We start from the raw sequence: 15,909 nt of genomic DNA, 5'->3' as shown, positions 1-15,909 counted from the left end.
TCCTGCGGAAGGAAGGGGGCGCGTTGCTCCAGTTTAAGAAAGACACAAATCAGGAGGGCAGGGCCGTGGGGGCCACGAACGGGCAGGCTGCTAATATGCTTTGCCTCCCAACCGTTATGCTTTCGGAATTATGACAGGAAAAACAAGAGCTAGGGCAGACAGCAATTAAAACAATTCAATACCTATAACTGTTCCAGAAACGTATGCTATTTCTCATGACTCAGGGAAAAAAGGTCAACATGCATTGAAGTGGCCACACACAGAACACACGGCTTGTCCCTCAAGGCACAGCCTGACGCCTGGTGACATCATTACCGGGGAGCTTGTTGAGAATGCAGAATCCCACCCCAGACCTGCGGAACCAGAACCTGCATTTTAACAAGATCCCTGGGTGACTCAAATCAAAGTGTGTGAAGCACCGGTTTACCAGGATGAGAGCTGCTCGTTAAATACGTTGCCAGGAGCACCGGCACACTCTGAAGTAAGTGATCGCTAACAGGGAGCCTTGAGAGGCCCAGAACATTCCCAGCAGTGCCCCAAGGTGGTGCGGACGGGACGGGGTGAGCATCTGCTCAGGTGCAGGCAGAAGGGGGGTGTCATCTAGGGAATTTAAAAACAATACTAGAAAGCTGAGATCAGTGGTGGGACCAGGGGCAGGCCAACCACGGTCTTTCCTTCGACAGAGCGGCGAATCGGGCGCTGAGGCGGGGTGGCCTTGTCCCAGTGGGGCCAGCCCGCTGAGTGCTTCTCTGCCCAGGGCAGCCACGGAGACACTGGTTTTCTCACTGTCCATCTTCACCAGTGACACGTCTTTCATTGCCACACGGTCTTTTAATTTCCTGATTTCACAGACGCTCCATTTGCAGACATCAAAGGCAGTGACCCATGCAAACAAACTGTTCCCTGGTAGGAAGCTGCTCAGCCAGGGCAGACCGGACCACACTCTGAGGGACTTTGTTTCCACCATGGGTCCGATGAAGTGTGACCCATCGGACAGAGGACGAGTCCCCATGTGGTGCCAGGCCCTCATGCACCTCAGCCTGCCTCATCCCTTCTGCCTCCTTCCTGCAGAGGCAGGGAGGGGCGGTGAGGGGCATCTGGACTTGTGTGGGGGGGTGGTGTCCAGGGCAAGTCGCCTTCTCAGCCTCTGAACACTCATCGTAAACTGTGAGCTGGGTGTTTGCTGCCCTCACCCTCACGAGCTGTCTGTCTCGGGGAGGGTGGGAGGTGACGCTGTGGAGGGCCGGGCACTGCCTGGCACTGCCTGGCAGGTGCATCATGGTCACTGGCATGCAGCCTCGCCAGTGCCATCTGGGCCCCAGTCCCACACTCACTGAGGTTGTCCCCAGACCCTGCTCCTCCTCCCCAAACCTTTCCGGACCCGGGTCAAGTCCCCACCAACCCTCGCTCACCACCTTCCCTCCCTCCTGACGTCTCTGCCGCACACCTGAACTTGCGTACCCTGAAGTGAGGCATCCTCACCCCCGGCACTGCTGACATTGGGGCTGGGCAATGCTGTGCTGTGGGCTGTCCTGGGCCCTGAAGGATGTTGGCAGCACCCCTGGCCTCCGCCCACTGGATGCCAGTATCGTGCCCTCCTCTCTAGCTGTGACAACCCAAACGGTCTCTGGCCATTGCCAGATGTCCCCTGGGGTTCCAGATCTCCCCGGGGTGAGAACCGCTGCCCCAGGCGAGTGTCTGGATTCCTGAACCAGGGACAGCTCTGTTCAGGCTCAATGGGAGGGAGTGCTGTGACTGAGCAGGGATACCTGTTGATGGCACAGTGCCAGAGAGTAGTGTTATCTGGGCCAAAAGCCCATCTTTGCTCTAACAACGGTTTCAGGGAGGAACCTCTACGTAGTAACCTAATGGTAGCACCCCGAGTGCAAGCTGCTGCCCCCCGTACTCGTGTCCTGCTCACTGCCTGACACTTACGTCCATCAGCGTCCACGGCTGCACTGCAGCCACACTTCAGGTCTAAGGCAGAAGCCAATCCCCCCCTCCGGGTACCTTGATGATGCTCTGGCAGGTGGACAGAGGCAGGCCCACCAGGCTGGTGCCGTTGATGGACATGATCTGGTCCCCGATGCTGAGCTTCCCTGACTTCTCGGCGGGCCCTCCGTGCATCATGTTGGCTATGATCACGGTCGGCAAGATGGAGCCCCAGCCGGACTCGACGATCACCACACCCAGGATTTCCCCCTTCTGCTTCTCTATGAACACCTGAACGGAGAGAAACACGCAGAGGGCCCGAATCGGCAGCCACCCCGGGCAGCGACCGGAATCCAGGCATTCCCCCCTTCCTGCCTTGACTAAAATGCCATTTCCCCGAGGACTCAGACCCAACGAGCCCTGTCTCCTCTGCACTGCACGGCACTGGAGTGGGCGAGGAACAGTCCAGCACAGGCCTGTACCCAGTTTTTGTTATTCTTGCTCCACATAAGCAGTCTCGACTTGGCACTACAACCACGAAGGGTACGGTTCCCTCCCCCCCTATAGTTTCTAGTGGGGGCGGGACTGCGTAGGTGGGAACTCTGGTGATGAGTTATGGTTCCCAGGAATAGCTTTCGCTGGTCCCCCTATTCCACAATGCTCTCCAACACTTAAGATTCTTGAGTTAAAAATAAATATGCAATGTTTTACAGAAACACTTTTCTGCAAGGGGAAAGCTAAAGAAAAAGAAAACAAAAAGATGCTAAAGTGATCACCACCAAAAGGCTGGAAGTGCAAACAGGAAGACCATACTCTAGATGCGCGTCATTTTTGTTGCCTTCCTTGGCGGGGCAGAGAAGACGGAGTTGGTTTGGGTATCTGCTGTCTAGTGAGGGTTGCGGAGACACCACAAAGGAGTAGGACACATCTTAGAAGCATCCAACAGAGTATGTGTGTACACTTCTTTGCTGCAATTCACAGATACATATATGGTCAAACGGACACTGTAGTGGGGGCTGTCGGGGCCTGACACAGCCTCCTTCACAGGCTGGGACCCCTCCCCCACTGCTGAAGCTCACAGTTGAAGAATTGACCTCAGTCAAATGGGAGACACCCCCCGATATGGGCTGAATCGTGTCCTAACACCCACTGCCTCAGAATGTGACCTTATTTGTATACAGGGTCTTTACAGAGGAAATCAAGTTAACATGGGGTCATTAGGATGGGCTCTGATCCACATGACTGACGTCCTTATAAGAAGGAAATTTGGACAGAGGGACACGCATAGAGGGGAGACAACACGAAGACTCAAGAAAACACCCATCTGCAAGCCAAGGAGGAAAACTTGGAACAGATCCTTCCTCTCAGCCTTCAGAAGGAAGCAACCCTGCTGAATTCTCGCTCTCAGACTTCTAGCCCCCCAAACTGGGAGAGGGTAAGTTTCTGTCGTTGAAGGCGTCCAGTCTGCGGTTCCTTGTGATGGCACCCCAAGCACACTGATACAACCCCCTCCAACCCCGGTGTCCACGACTGATCGCACAGGGTACGAAGGCCTGCCAGTGCCCCCGGCCCCGGGGGGTTTGTCGCCCAGAGCTTCCCTGTGGGTCAGAATGAAGCTCATCTGCAGTGAGGCCCCATTCCTCCTCTGCACCCCCACTGCCGTGGTGCCCACACTCTTTTCCCGGAGAGCACTCTCCCCCAAAGTCCCTTGAACGTGAATCCCCATCTCAGGCCCTGCTTCTAGAGAATGCACAACACCTAACATACATTAGTGGCCCGAAAGATCACTTTCTCACAAAGATACCTTTTTACCTTTTTACTTGGATCAAGTCCAAGCTGCTCAGCTGGACTTTCAAGCCCTCCAGTTCTGACCCAAACCTCATACCCGCCTCCCCGTCCTTCTCACGGTTTTTACCCCACTATAGTCTCTAGTGGGGGTGAGGGGCGGGACTGTGTAGGTGGGAACTTTGGTGGTGAGTTATGGTTCCCAGGAATAGCTTTCACTGGTTCCCCTATCCCACAATGCTCTCCAACATGTAAGATTCACCACCTGCCTCACTCATGGCTCCCCAGACCATTCTTGAGCTTTTCCGACCTTCATGCTTCTGGTACTTTGGCCCGGCCCTCTGCATGCCCCTACGTGTTCCAAGGAACACCCAGACCTGCAGACCAGCTCAGATGGCTCCGTGTCCTCCAGACACTCCCGCAGGGCTGGGTCTCTGAAGCAGTGGGCTGTCGCTGCAGGAGCGCAGCATTCATCGTCTGGAACTCCAGACCGGCTCCATTCCGCCAAGCACAGTTTTCTTTGACTGACGCTTGTACCAGCACCACCGTTTCATGTTTTCCATGCCCTTTCCTAGACTGTGGGCGTGGCAAGGGCAGAGTGCAAGTCCTGTCTGCCTCTGGAACCCACCCCACATTTAGCTCAGGAGTGCGGAGGCAGAGAATGCTCCGCCTCACTAGTGATGGCCCTCCGTTGCAATATTAATCACAGAGCCTCATGCAAGGGAGCCAGAGATGGACCTGAGCCATTGGGAAGGTCCTGCTGATACCACACTCTTTAGCTCCCTGTCCCCGGGCTCCCTAGAGCTCCTACCCACTGGCCCCGCTTGGAGCAGCTTCAGAAGGTACCTACATCTTTGCAGTTTTCCGACTTGGAGAAGTGGATCAGGTCATCGTTGTACATGTCCTGGGTGTTGAGCAGGTCACTATACTCCTTCTGGCTGAGATCTTCAGGGTTAATCCCGTTGGCCCTGAGGAATTCCTGGTATGCCACGCTAAATGCCTGCCCTATGGACTGCGCAATCAGCTGGGCCTAGACAGCAGCCAGAGAGGAGAGGCGAGGGTCAGTGGGGCAGCCCTGTTGGTGGGCAGCACGTGTCCCATCAGGACCATGAAGCCAGAGGCCTCAGTTGGGCCAGCGGGTCTACATGGGGCACTAGTGCTTGCCAGAGGTCATTTTCAAAATTAGCGGGGCCATTTATACATTTATAGATAGATATAGATTGATTTCAGAGAGAGAGAGAGAGGAGAAGTGGGGGAGGGAAAGAGAAACATCAATTGGTTGCCTGCCACACGCACCCCAAATGTGGACTGCAGCTGCAACCCCAGGTATGTGCCCTGACTGGGACTCGAACCTGTGACCTGGGCATGGGCTGATGCTCCAGCCAATTGAACCACACTGGCTAGACAGTGAGGACATTTTTTATTATGACTAAACACAAAGGAGCTGCTGGCAATTGAGAAAAAAAGAGGCAGAGATGCTGGACTTACAACCACACCAAGGACAGTCCTACACTTTGATCAAAGTCACTCTACATCCTACATCATTTCCAGACATCCCACTGGACATCCACGTGCATGTAACCCTTGTGTCTGAGTATCTGAGTTCAGGACTCAACTCGAATTTATAGAAAAGCACAACAAGTTTAAAAGTCTAGTACTAAAATTAACACTATAGTAGTACTTCCTGGCCATGGGAAAAGAAATGCTTAACTTGTCTCACTCCGAGAGTCTGGTGACCTCAGGGGCCACAAGTCCCATCAAGGACCACCAGCCCGCACCCTGCTGTAAAATCGCAAGGTTCGAGCAGGGCATCGCTGCAGGCATCAGGGGCACGTGTGAACAGATGACCCTGAACAATACACACCTGGGAACACGACCAGCAGACTAGCTGGCTGCCATGCGTGGGTGCATGCAGCACACACACAGGCTCCTGGTGACCTGTTGCAGCCATGCAGCAGCCCGGCGAGGGGCACAGTCAGCCCACAGCAGCTGGGTGGCCGCAGAGCTGGTGCATGGAGGCTGGATTCACTCTGAATTCTGCCAGGTCCAGAGCCAGTGCCCTTCTTTTGTCCTCTGCTTAAAAAGTCAAGGGTAAGCTTCCGAGGTCTACGCTTGTCCTAACTCTTGCTTGCCATTCTTTCCTTTCATCATCTTCCCTGACAGGAAGCCCAAGGCAAAGAAACTTCTCCTTGGGGATCTGAGCCAGATGAAAGGGGCAGAGGGACCCTCATGCGTACATATGTGCGTCCAGGGAGCCCCAGGCCAGTGAGCAGAGCGAGCTCCATCTTTTCACTGGCCTACAGGACACATGTGGCTCAAGGTTCTAAGTCTGAGTTTTTCGGAACTTTCTGAGAACCTTCCAAAACTCATTTCCTCCCAGTGTGCAAGTGTGACCTCAGTTGTAAAGGGACAGCAGGGAGAATGGCGGGGAGGCGCCCTGCAAGCTCCTAGCCTTCTCTACCACCTCACCCCTGGGGCTGCTTTCTAGAGAACCGGACCGGGACAGGACTGTGCAGAAGGTGTGTCTCCTCCTGTCTGTGGCCACAGCCGTGGCGGCTCTGGCTCTCTGGAGAAAAGCAGCTTGCTTCCGACTCCCAGCTTGTTGAAGGGAGGCAATTTACTGCAGATAGATGAACACTTTCATGGAGGAAAAATGGCCTCTTTTAAGGAGCCACGTTTACCGCAGGCAATTCTCTTTAAGTAGTAAGGGCTCTCTGTTCAGGATGAGAAAGAGCTTGTTTCAGTGTGGCAGGAGGGGAAAACCCAGCAGTCAGTGGCCCACCAGATGGTCTCTGCAGGCCTGGGGGGGAGCTCCCAAGGCCTGCCAAGTGTCGGGAGCCACGCGGGTACTCAGGCAGCTTGCAGCTGGGGGCCTTGCCAGCTCTTCCAGTCACAACTGGGAAGAAGACCGAATGGAAGAATGGGCCCACTGCTGCCGTAAGCTAAGTTTCTCTGTTACGTCATCACCTGGAGAGATGCGGGGAGGAATCACTGGCTTTTTGTCAGGAGGGGCACCTGGTTTTCCTAAGGACAGGTGGGGAGGTGCAGAGGGGCAGGGATCATAATGTTCCTGTAGCCCCCAGGGCAGTCCTAAACAACCCAGAACTTTATTCCCAAATGCTCCAGTGCCCAGGTGAGGCCTGCTCAGGTCCCCATGGGTTTGAATGAACTCTTCCCACTCTTCTGTCACTTTAAGCTTTCTGGCAGTTTGGCCTCCTTGCCTTTCTTCAAGCTGTACCAGCAGGCCCCTGCCTCGGGGCCTTTGCACCTGCTCTCTCCTGTTCTCATTTATTCAGATCTCTGTTCAAATCTTGCCGCCTCAGAGAGAACTTGTGGATCATCCTACCTGAAACAGCCTCTAGTCCTCTATTCTGACCTGTTTTTATTTTTTCTTCACCAAACTTCCCCTTACCTGCCCTGGCTGGTGTGGCTCAGTCGATTGAGTGCCGGCCTGTGAACCAAAAGGTCGCAGGTTCCATTCCCAGTCAGGGCACATGCCTGGATTGTGGGCCAGGTCCCCACTTGGGGGCGTGCGAGAGGCAACCGATTGATGTATCTCTCTCACATCGATGTTTCTCTCCCTGTCTTTCTCCCTCCCTTCCCCTCTCTCTAAAAATAAATAAAATCTTTTAAAAACATTTTTAAAAATTAAAAAATTTCCCATACCTGATTTTATATTAGGTATATTTGTCTCTTTGTCTCCCTACAACACTCATGAATACCTTGTCTATATTGCTCAGCCTTGTATCCCTAGCACAAGAACAGGGATATAAGGCTGAGTAACACATAGTAGGTGCTCAGTGAATATCTGTTTACACATATGACTCAGGTCCTGAGAAATAAAGAGAGAATCGGCCACAGAGGGGCAGCTCAGGTCACTGGAGGGAGATGGGGAAGCCACCCTTACGTCCTCAGACTCAAAGACGTGGCAGATCATCTTGTACTGCCTCTTTCCATCCTGGGACGGGTGGGAGGCTTCCACGTTCTCCTGGGAGTTGGAGCGCGGCATGCGCCTGCGGGCCATCAGCACGACGATGTTCCCGATGTCTGCGATGTAGGAGATGGTCCTCAGAGGGTGGTCCATCATCGTCTCCTGGAGGGAGGAAGGGAGAGGGTGGTCAGTCCAGTACCACATCCAGTGACCCATGGGAAAGTCTGCCACCCCGAACCCAGCCAAGTGTGGTCCCCTTGCAGGGGGCTCCTGGGCTAATAACAACCCAGGAAGTCTGTGGCAGGTGAAGAAAAATTTCCCTAATTTTACAACCAGTAGAATCTCTGGTGGGGAAGGTAAGAAAAAGACATCAAAAATCTGCATGTGATGGCTGCATTTTGTTTTTGTGTGTGTAGGTATGTACAATTTGAAACAAAATTTTTAAAAGGCTCATCTGGTTCACTTCATGCATCTTGTGATAAAAACTTATGAGAATTATTACCAAACAGTATCCACAGTTTATTCTTCCCTGTGATCTTTAAGAAAACAGTCCCAAGGCTCCCTGTACCCCCTCCTCAAACATGCACGGCAGACACAACCTTCTAGCTTGTACAGCAGCCAGCATCTGGGGACGGCCACCTGAGACATGGGGACAGTCTCTGAGTTGCCATGCTGCTAAGCTCCTCCCAGGAAAGGCGGGAGCCAACTCATACCTGGGTGTCAGCATTCAATACTTTGATTCTCTGCGTAGAAATGAAGAGATCCACTTCGGTCATTGGCTGAGATTCACCTTCAGGAGCCTGAGAAGAAAAATGCACGAAGGGAGAGCTTAGAACATTCCTCTGGCCCGGGCGACGGGAGCAAGGTTAGCTCACACACAGAGGCATCGAGACACAGTCACCAGAACAGCAATGCAGACTCCTGAGTTAGGTTGCCAAAGCTGAAGGTACCACGCAGAGGATGGACACATGGACGAGAGTTAGCATTTGCAGGTCACAAGGAAAAACACAGACTCCCCTTTGCTGCTTCTGCTCTAGAAGCAGTAACTCACTGCAGGGGATTTGGGTCTATGAACAAGGATTGCCAATGACCCTATCTGCAAGGGTTTCGGAGCCCGGCATATTGAAGGAACAGGGGCAACTGACTTGACACCCCAGGACCCTGGCAAGATCAGCCTGCCCCTGCTCAAGCGATGGGGGACAACGTCTATAGCAGGTGCAAACAAAGTCATCTGAATGCAGTTCTGGTCAGAGGGTCTTCATGTTCACACACCGACAGAGCAACACAGAAGCAGTTCCCTGAATCCACCCCCTTAAGAAACAGCCCCAATGCATCAACGTCCCATGGGTGGCTCATAAGCACCTAGAAGCTCCACAACCAAAAAAGCACATCAGTCTGGTTCATTCAAGGCTTAACTCCGCACAAGTGTGGTTATTAGCGAGTTTTCTTTTTTGCATCCAGCAATCTGACAAATCCGCAAGTCAAACATGACTATAAATTGCACAGGCCGAAGTCCCTGCCACGTGAATGCTCCTGAATGGTGGGAACTCGCGCACTAGCGTAGGACTCATTGAGCATCTCCCATCTGCCCCTGCCGCTCCTCCGAAGTGAAATGACTCATGAGCAACAGAAAACGGCCATTTCAGGCAACCGAGTTTTGAGAAACGTTGGCTTATGGGGCGGTTCAAAAAGAAATCTGAACAAAAACTTGCTGGATGCAGAAAACAAAAACACGAAATAATAAAAAAGGCAAAACATAAATAAATGGAAAGAACAGGCATAACATCAAGCTGATGAAGTTGTTTGTACTGCACCTTCTTCCTGCTTTTGGCTAATTTCTGGGCCATCTGCTTAGCATGGAACAAACAGAGACAGGAGAACAGTTAGGAGAGAACTTGCAGACTCAAGGTGGAAAAGGGAACTGACAAACTAATACTGCTAGTGAGATAAAGCCTTGCTGTGGGAGGAGGCCAGACTTTAAAAAAAAAAACAAGTCCCAGGCTGCAGACAATGGGTTCCCTAACTGGGAATTCAGTACCTGCAGGGGCAGTAGGCGGAAGGAAATGTAGTAAGTTGCTTCTTATACTTAACTGCAATCGATGTTTTCAAAGAACCAACTTTTGGTACTATCGGTTTTCTTTAGTATACGCCTGTTTTTCTATTTCATTGATGCTAGCCTATCCCTTTATTTTCTCCTACTTTTTAAGCCAAATTTCCTGCTTTGTTCCCCTAGCTTCTTGAGATGAAAACTGAAATGATGAATTTTCAAACATTTTTCTTTTTGAATACATTTATTTAAAAATACGAATCTCCCTCCAAGCACTGCTTTAGCTGTATCCCGCACATTTTGACATGCTGCAATTTAATTATACTTCATTTAAACCATTTCCTGATTTACATTATGATTTCTCTTTTGAACTTTGGATTACTTAGAATTGTCTTATTAATTTTAATACCTTTGGAGATTGTCTATCTTTTTGTTATTTCCTTCTGAATTAGTTCCGCTGGGTTGGAGAATATCCTCTCACTTCAATCCTTTGAAATGTGCTGGGTCTTAGCTGCATGGTCCGGAGCGTGCCTGACTTAGGTGAATGTGTCATGCAAACTTCAAAAAATGCATTCTGCAGTTGTTGGGGACAGTGAGTGGCCTACCAATGTCAATTAAGTCAAATACACTGGCTAAGAGTATTGTGTGAATCTTCTACGCACTTGCTGATTTTTGTCTGCTTTCTCTAATATTATTGGGAGAGGTGTGTTAAGACCTCCAGCCGTTACTGTGGATTGGTCCACATCTACTTCTGTCAGTCTTTGCTTCATGCATTTTATAGCTATGCTAGAAGGTACGTACATATTTAAGATGTTTACGTCTTCCTATTAAATCGATCTTTTATTGTTTTCCCTCTTTATCTCTAGTAATACTTCTTGCCTTAAGTTGGTGTAGTATTAATATGGCCTCCCCCTAATTAGAAATGAATGTAATGTTCTCCTCTCTTCTCGTGTGGAAGAGCATAGGTAGCGAAAGGAGAGACTAGAGGGTTGACTGTGTGAGACTGAATCTTGGCTCTGCTACTCAACTAGCTGTGTCACTTGGCGTAAGCAACTTAACGTCTCCATGCCTCAGTTAACTGTGTGTCAAGTGAGGATAAAGATAGTATCTGTCTCGGGCTGTTCCGAGGATAAAATAAACGTATGCAAAGCTCTAGAACAGTGCCTGGTGCGTTATAAGCACTATATTTGTGTTTGCTGGTACGTGATTATAATTTACGTCTATCAGGATGCCATTTCTTGGCCTTTTTCTGGGCTTGCTGTATACACACAGACCTTGTACAAATGATGGTGGGTCAACGGCTGAACCAGAAGGTGGGGTGGAAGGCGGCCTGCTCTCTCCCACTCCTCCGTACTCACCTGGTAGAAAAGCTCTCTTGCTCTCAGCAGCACAACTTTATTTCGTAATGACTAAGGTGTCTTGTCTGTACTACCTCATTGCGGAAAAACAAAACTGCGTGAGTCAGCCATCCAGGCACCAAATGGCTCATCTCTGCTGCACCCAGGAATCTAGGGCAGCCCAGTCCTGCACAGCCGCCCCACAGCTCCTACTGGGGGTCCGCGTGCAGAGCGCGCTCTGGAAAAACCCACAGGCAGCAACTGCAAGTGCTACCCTGACTGATGCACGTGATGGTGGAAATATTTCCACCTCTGAGGAATGGCCCTGTGCCGAGGCCACAGCACAGACCCCTTTGTGGAACCGGGGAGCTCTGCCAGAGGAAGTTCTGACCTGCGCCAGCTACATCCTCGGGTAGATGCAGGTGTCAGACCCTAATGTTTGTCTGTCTTCTACCGCTTCCCCTGAAACAATGTTGATATGAAGTGACATGGCAGTAACGTAAGAATTTCCATTATTGTTGATACCCAAACCTGACAGCTTTGGCCAAAACGCTTCACCCAGAAAACAGTGACCTGAAAGGGCCCTTTCAAAGGAGAGTGAGTCTGCCTCCAACAGAATGCCCAAATTCTGGTTTTCTGTTTTGGGGTTGTTTTTTTTTTTGCTAGAATTGGTGACAAAGAAAAGGATCCAAATGGCAGACTTGAGTTTCATAAACATCCTGAAATAATGTTTATGAAGTTAAAAATATTCTGTGCACTTAGAGGAATACCATCTTAAAATCACTTATGATAATCACGTGCCCTGAAACAAATTATAATTTACAATTTAGACATAACTTTGGAAATGATGATGGGGTCGGAGCCAGAATGAGAAACGGGAGTGGCAGAGAGAGGTCGAAGAGAACCCCAAGGCCAGCACGCATCTTAATACAAGGAATGGCAACTTCCCTTTAAATCCTCATGTTTCCGGGGACTGATTACGGCTTAACACCCAGCAGGCTGTGTGCAGGGGCATAAGCGGTGGCACCACCCATCCAATCACTTGATCCACAGTGTAGAGAGTGTTAACTGGGGCTAAGACCCTCTGGGTTACGCGCACCAGGGATCCTCCCGCTGTTCCAGCTTTCTTCCCCTGCTGACAGTATCCTGCTACGTGCTGCACGACGGGATATGAGAAAGCTTACAGCCACCCTGGGAGGCAGGCGCGACATTATCCTCCTCTTCCAGAAGAGGAAACTGAGGCACAGAGAGGCTAATTAACTTGCCCAAGGTCACCCAACTGTTAAGTAGCAGAACAGAGGTTCAGATCTGGAAGTCTCGCTTTACACTCCAAATTGCTAGTTATGTGATTTGGGCAAGTTTTTCATCAATAAACTTCTCTGTCTAAAAAAATGGGGTCAATACTACATCCCTCACAGGATCCCCCAGCCCTCCATTTTGAGAGTCAGTAGCCTGTTTATCAGTCACAGACTTCTCCAAGTTGGATGGGAAGCCACGTAACTGAGACAACGCTAGACTGATGGAAATTTTATTTCTGCAATTAAGTAATAATGTTTGACCCTTAAAGAAAATCTTCCCATAAACCTACGGAAAAATCTGGTCTTTTGGAACAGGCCAGTGAAGACAGGTGTAAGTAGATGGTCGTTGATAAGGAATGATCCTTACAAAAATGCACGGACCCAAAAATGTCAAAACACCACTTGTGAGCTAATAACATGAGCTTCACAAAGGTAGAAAGAATGGAGACATATACACCACACTCTGCGTGGACATGAAGCAGTTACGAAGGCTCAGGTAGCGCTCGGCAGGCCCCCCCACCTTCCAGTTGAAGCGTGGAGGCTGAAGCGGGAATGTGGGGGGCACAGTGAAGCATGGAGATGGACATGGAGTGGACAGCGAGGAGGACAAGCAAGCCAGCTGCCCTGGTTCCAGGCCTGCTTCTCTAACAGGGTCCAGGCATGATTCCCACAGTGTGTGTGTGTGTGTGTGTGTAGGGTCTCTACCCAGGGCACTTTAGGTTCCTGACTGGAAGGCCGCAGAGCACAGCGAAAGAACAGCTGTGCCGTAACACTGGACGGTCTAACCTTCTCTGAGACAGCAGTTCCCAAGTGGGAGTGTCCACCAGAATCTCTGCAGGGCTCGTGAGAACATGGATTCCTGGGCCCTACCCCCACGAGTCTCTGACTAAGGTGGGTCCTGGGAATCTGCATTTGTATCAAATTCCCAGGAGCTGCTGCTGCTGCTGGTCCAGGGATCCCACTTTGAGAACCCCTGTTCTAATGCATTCCTAAGTTACATAGGGGCTTTTGGGCAGGATATTATTTCTCTTCCAAAATGATGGACAACAAAGACAGAAAGGAAACGTTAGGGAGGGTCCAAAGATGATTTTTGAAAGTTTTCAGAAAATGGCAGGTGTCTTCTAATTATGCTGCTCCATTCAGACGCCCCTTATTCCTTATATTTTGATAGCTGGAAAAGCCGTTAACTGCGCACTCCTCGGCCTGCCTTGCACTAATGTTACTTCAGGGCTCTTGTTTACTCCCTCACTAGACTGCATGTTTCTCAAGGTCGAGAACTGCAAGGATGGAGTCTTGGTTAATTTCTACCTCCTACGGTATCTGTCACAGGGTCTGCATAGACACCGTATGCTCTCTGAGCCAAATTCCTTTGTTTTGTTTTCTTTTCCCATTAAGTAGAAAATACCTGGCTGAACCACGACTCCAAATTCTCTCCCCATGTTTCAAATACATCTGTAAATTCTTTGTTAAATTAAGAAAAATCGTGATTCTTAGGACTCCAGATGTAAATCCGGTATCGATATTCAATTCTAACGTACGGTTGGTGCTATGTGAGTGACAGACACCAGCGTCGTCGAGCAGACAGAAATTGAAGACGGCCTTAAAATGGAAACCCACACTGCAGGGTTAGGGTTCGCTCACTGACAAGGCGCCACCAACACCAGGGCCGGCCTCAGGCGAGGCAGGTCTCACAGCATCCTCAGAGTCCAGCAGAGGAAGCAGGCAGAGGAAAGGGAGGGGAGGGGCAAGCTGGGGCCCCTGCAGGGAGGAGGGGAGGCAGAAGGAACTGGACGGGAAAGGAGGAAATTCCTCTGCCTTTGTTTGGGTGACTGCACCAAGGCAGGAATTACTCACTAGTTTGTGGTGAGGGTGTTGCTAATAAACAGATTTCCAAATAAATCCAGAGCTTTCCCGTCTCCCTTCCTTTCTGGATGGACACTGTAAAATCTGTAGCCTCATTCTGCTCTGTATTTCTCTAGGGGCGGCCTAGAAAACTCATTTCTGGAAGCTCAGCCTGCCTTTAGGAAAAAGCGTGGCACCACCTCCCTCAGAGAAATGTGTCTCCTGTGGGCACCACAGTGCACGTGTCCCTTGAGACCATCCTGACTCATCAGCAGAGATGCTTTTGGCTGCCCACTCCTTTCCCTTCTGCAGGTGATAACGTCTCTCTGCATACTCCTAAAAGAGTAACTTTCTGGGAGGGGGCGCAGCAATAAGCCATCGGTCTGAATGCAGCGTCTCCACTTACAATTTGAAAGAGTCAGGCTTGGTGTAAAGGCAAGCCATCCAACGTGCATTTAAATGGATATAAAGGGAACACAAAGCAGACAATATGTAATGACAGGCAACAGCTCCTTTAGATGCATAGAAGCACATTGCAACATGATACCTATGAAAGAAACGTAGTCATTTACTTTCTCTCTCTCTCTCTCTCCCCCCCTGCACCCTGCCATGACCTCCCCAGGGGGCTTCTCCAGGACTTTCTCCAGGACCTATAGAAACTTCTCTAAATTTCTCTTGTGGTCTTTTGCTCACCATCTGGCACCCTGGGGCTCGACTTAACAAGTGTTAATGGAACAAAATTGTAACACACTGTGTTTGGTAACTGTGAGACATGAGGAGTCAGAACTATGACCCCAAAGCCCTAGTTTTTAAAGTTCACTGCTCTGGATGACAGGAGATGGGACAGTCAGTGCCTGAGGAGCAGCTTGTTCCCTCAGATAGCATTGTGTGCTCTTGCTTTGAAGGCTGTGCCTGGGAGGTCCTAAAGAAAGAACAGTGGACGATCTGGCAGCATCAGCGTCACCTCTTTATGATCAGGGGTGGCAGTGCAAAGAAATTAGGCCGAGCTTGGATGGGCAGGTCAACAGGAACCTGATGCTGTACCGCCAGAATTACTGAGGCTGAAAGATCAGGCAGGTAAGAGGGTGAAGCTGATATGTTTCCATGGAGCTGTCGGGCTGGGAACCGTGGGCTAAGGTGCATGTCTGTGGTAGGGGGTGGGACTTCCTTTGAAGGAAGAGGACTTCCCGCTGTCAGTCATCCTGGGAAAGGCTAATTTGGGGGAGAAGACATGAATACCACAGCAGTGGGCCTGGTGGCCGCAGGGTCTCTGAGGCACAGACAAGGTTTGGGCTGCCCAGATGAAGTGGTGAAGTGGGTCCCTGGCACATGGATGAAAGTAGTAGGTCTCTGCCAGTAATCTTGACTTCGGGCTACCCTTGATGTAATTGTAAATTACTCTCTAGTTTACAAATCCCAATTCCCTAAATTTCAGTGGTATTAGCGAAAGTTGCGGCGTGGGTTTGCTCTACCGTGACGGATGGTTGAGGGAAAGGCCAGGCATACCCTGCACATTTGCTGGCTTAATTCATTCCCTGTTTGAGCTGCTGAGTTTGAGGGTCAGGCTCTCACCTCACAAACTGCCATTTCCCTTCCCTCCCGAGTCCTTGCACAGCCTCGAACATGTAAGTGCTCAAGAAATGCTTTTTCTTTCATTGAGGGATCAAGGGCTCTCAGTAACTGCCTTCTAACTGTGCTTCTTTCTCATTCCACCATGCCACACAAACACCAGGATGA

The 15,909-nt window shown here is 50.5% G+C and overlaps 1 protein-coding gene across 6 annotated transcripts in view; it reads right to left on the bottom strand.

Annotated features, from left to right (window-relative positions):
- APBA1 (amyloid beta precursor protein binding family A member 1) overlaps positions 1 to 15,909 on the bottom strand; it is a 193,998-nt gene that overhangs the window by 11,735 nt on the left and 166,354 nt on the right. For 5 of the 6 annotated variants that reach the window (XM_045191237.2, XM_024555200.4, XM_045191248.3 and 2 more), the window contains exons 6-10: positions 9,463 to 9,495; positions 8,362 to 8,448; positions 7,625 to 7,810; positions 4,568 to 4,747; positions 2,011 to 2,223 (exon numbers count right to left, since the gene is read on the bottom strand). In XM_045191237.2, coding sequence (XP_045047172.2) covers positions 2,011 to 2,223; positions 4,568 to 4,747; positions 7,625 to 7,810; positions 8,362 to 8,448; positions 9,463 to 9,495 — 699 coding nt within the window. The remainder of the gene's footprint in view (positions 1 to 2,010; positions 2,224 to 4,567; positions 4,748 to 7,624; positions 7,811 to 8,361; positions 8,449 to 9,462; positions 9,496 to 15,909) is intronic. The other variant, XM_045191246.3, reaches the window with a different exon arrangement.

Source organism: Desmodus rotundus, chromosome 1 (assembly GCF_022682495.2).
Source record: "Desmodus rotundus isolate HL8 chromosome 1, HLdesRot8A.1, whole genome shotgun sequence".
Lineage (NCBI taxonomy): Eukaryota > Metazoa > Chordata > Mammalia > Chiroptera > Phyllostomidae > Desmodus > Desmodus rotundus.
The sequence above is the reverse complement of the archived record's forward strand: the minus strand, read 5'-3'. Positions and strand labels throughout refer to the sequence as shown.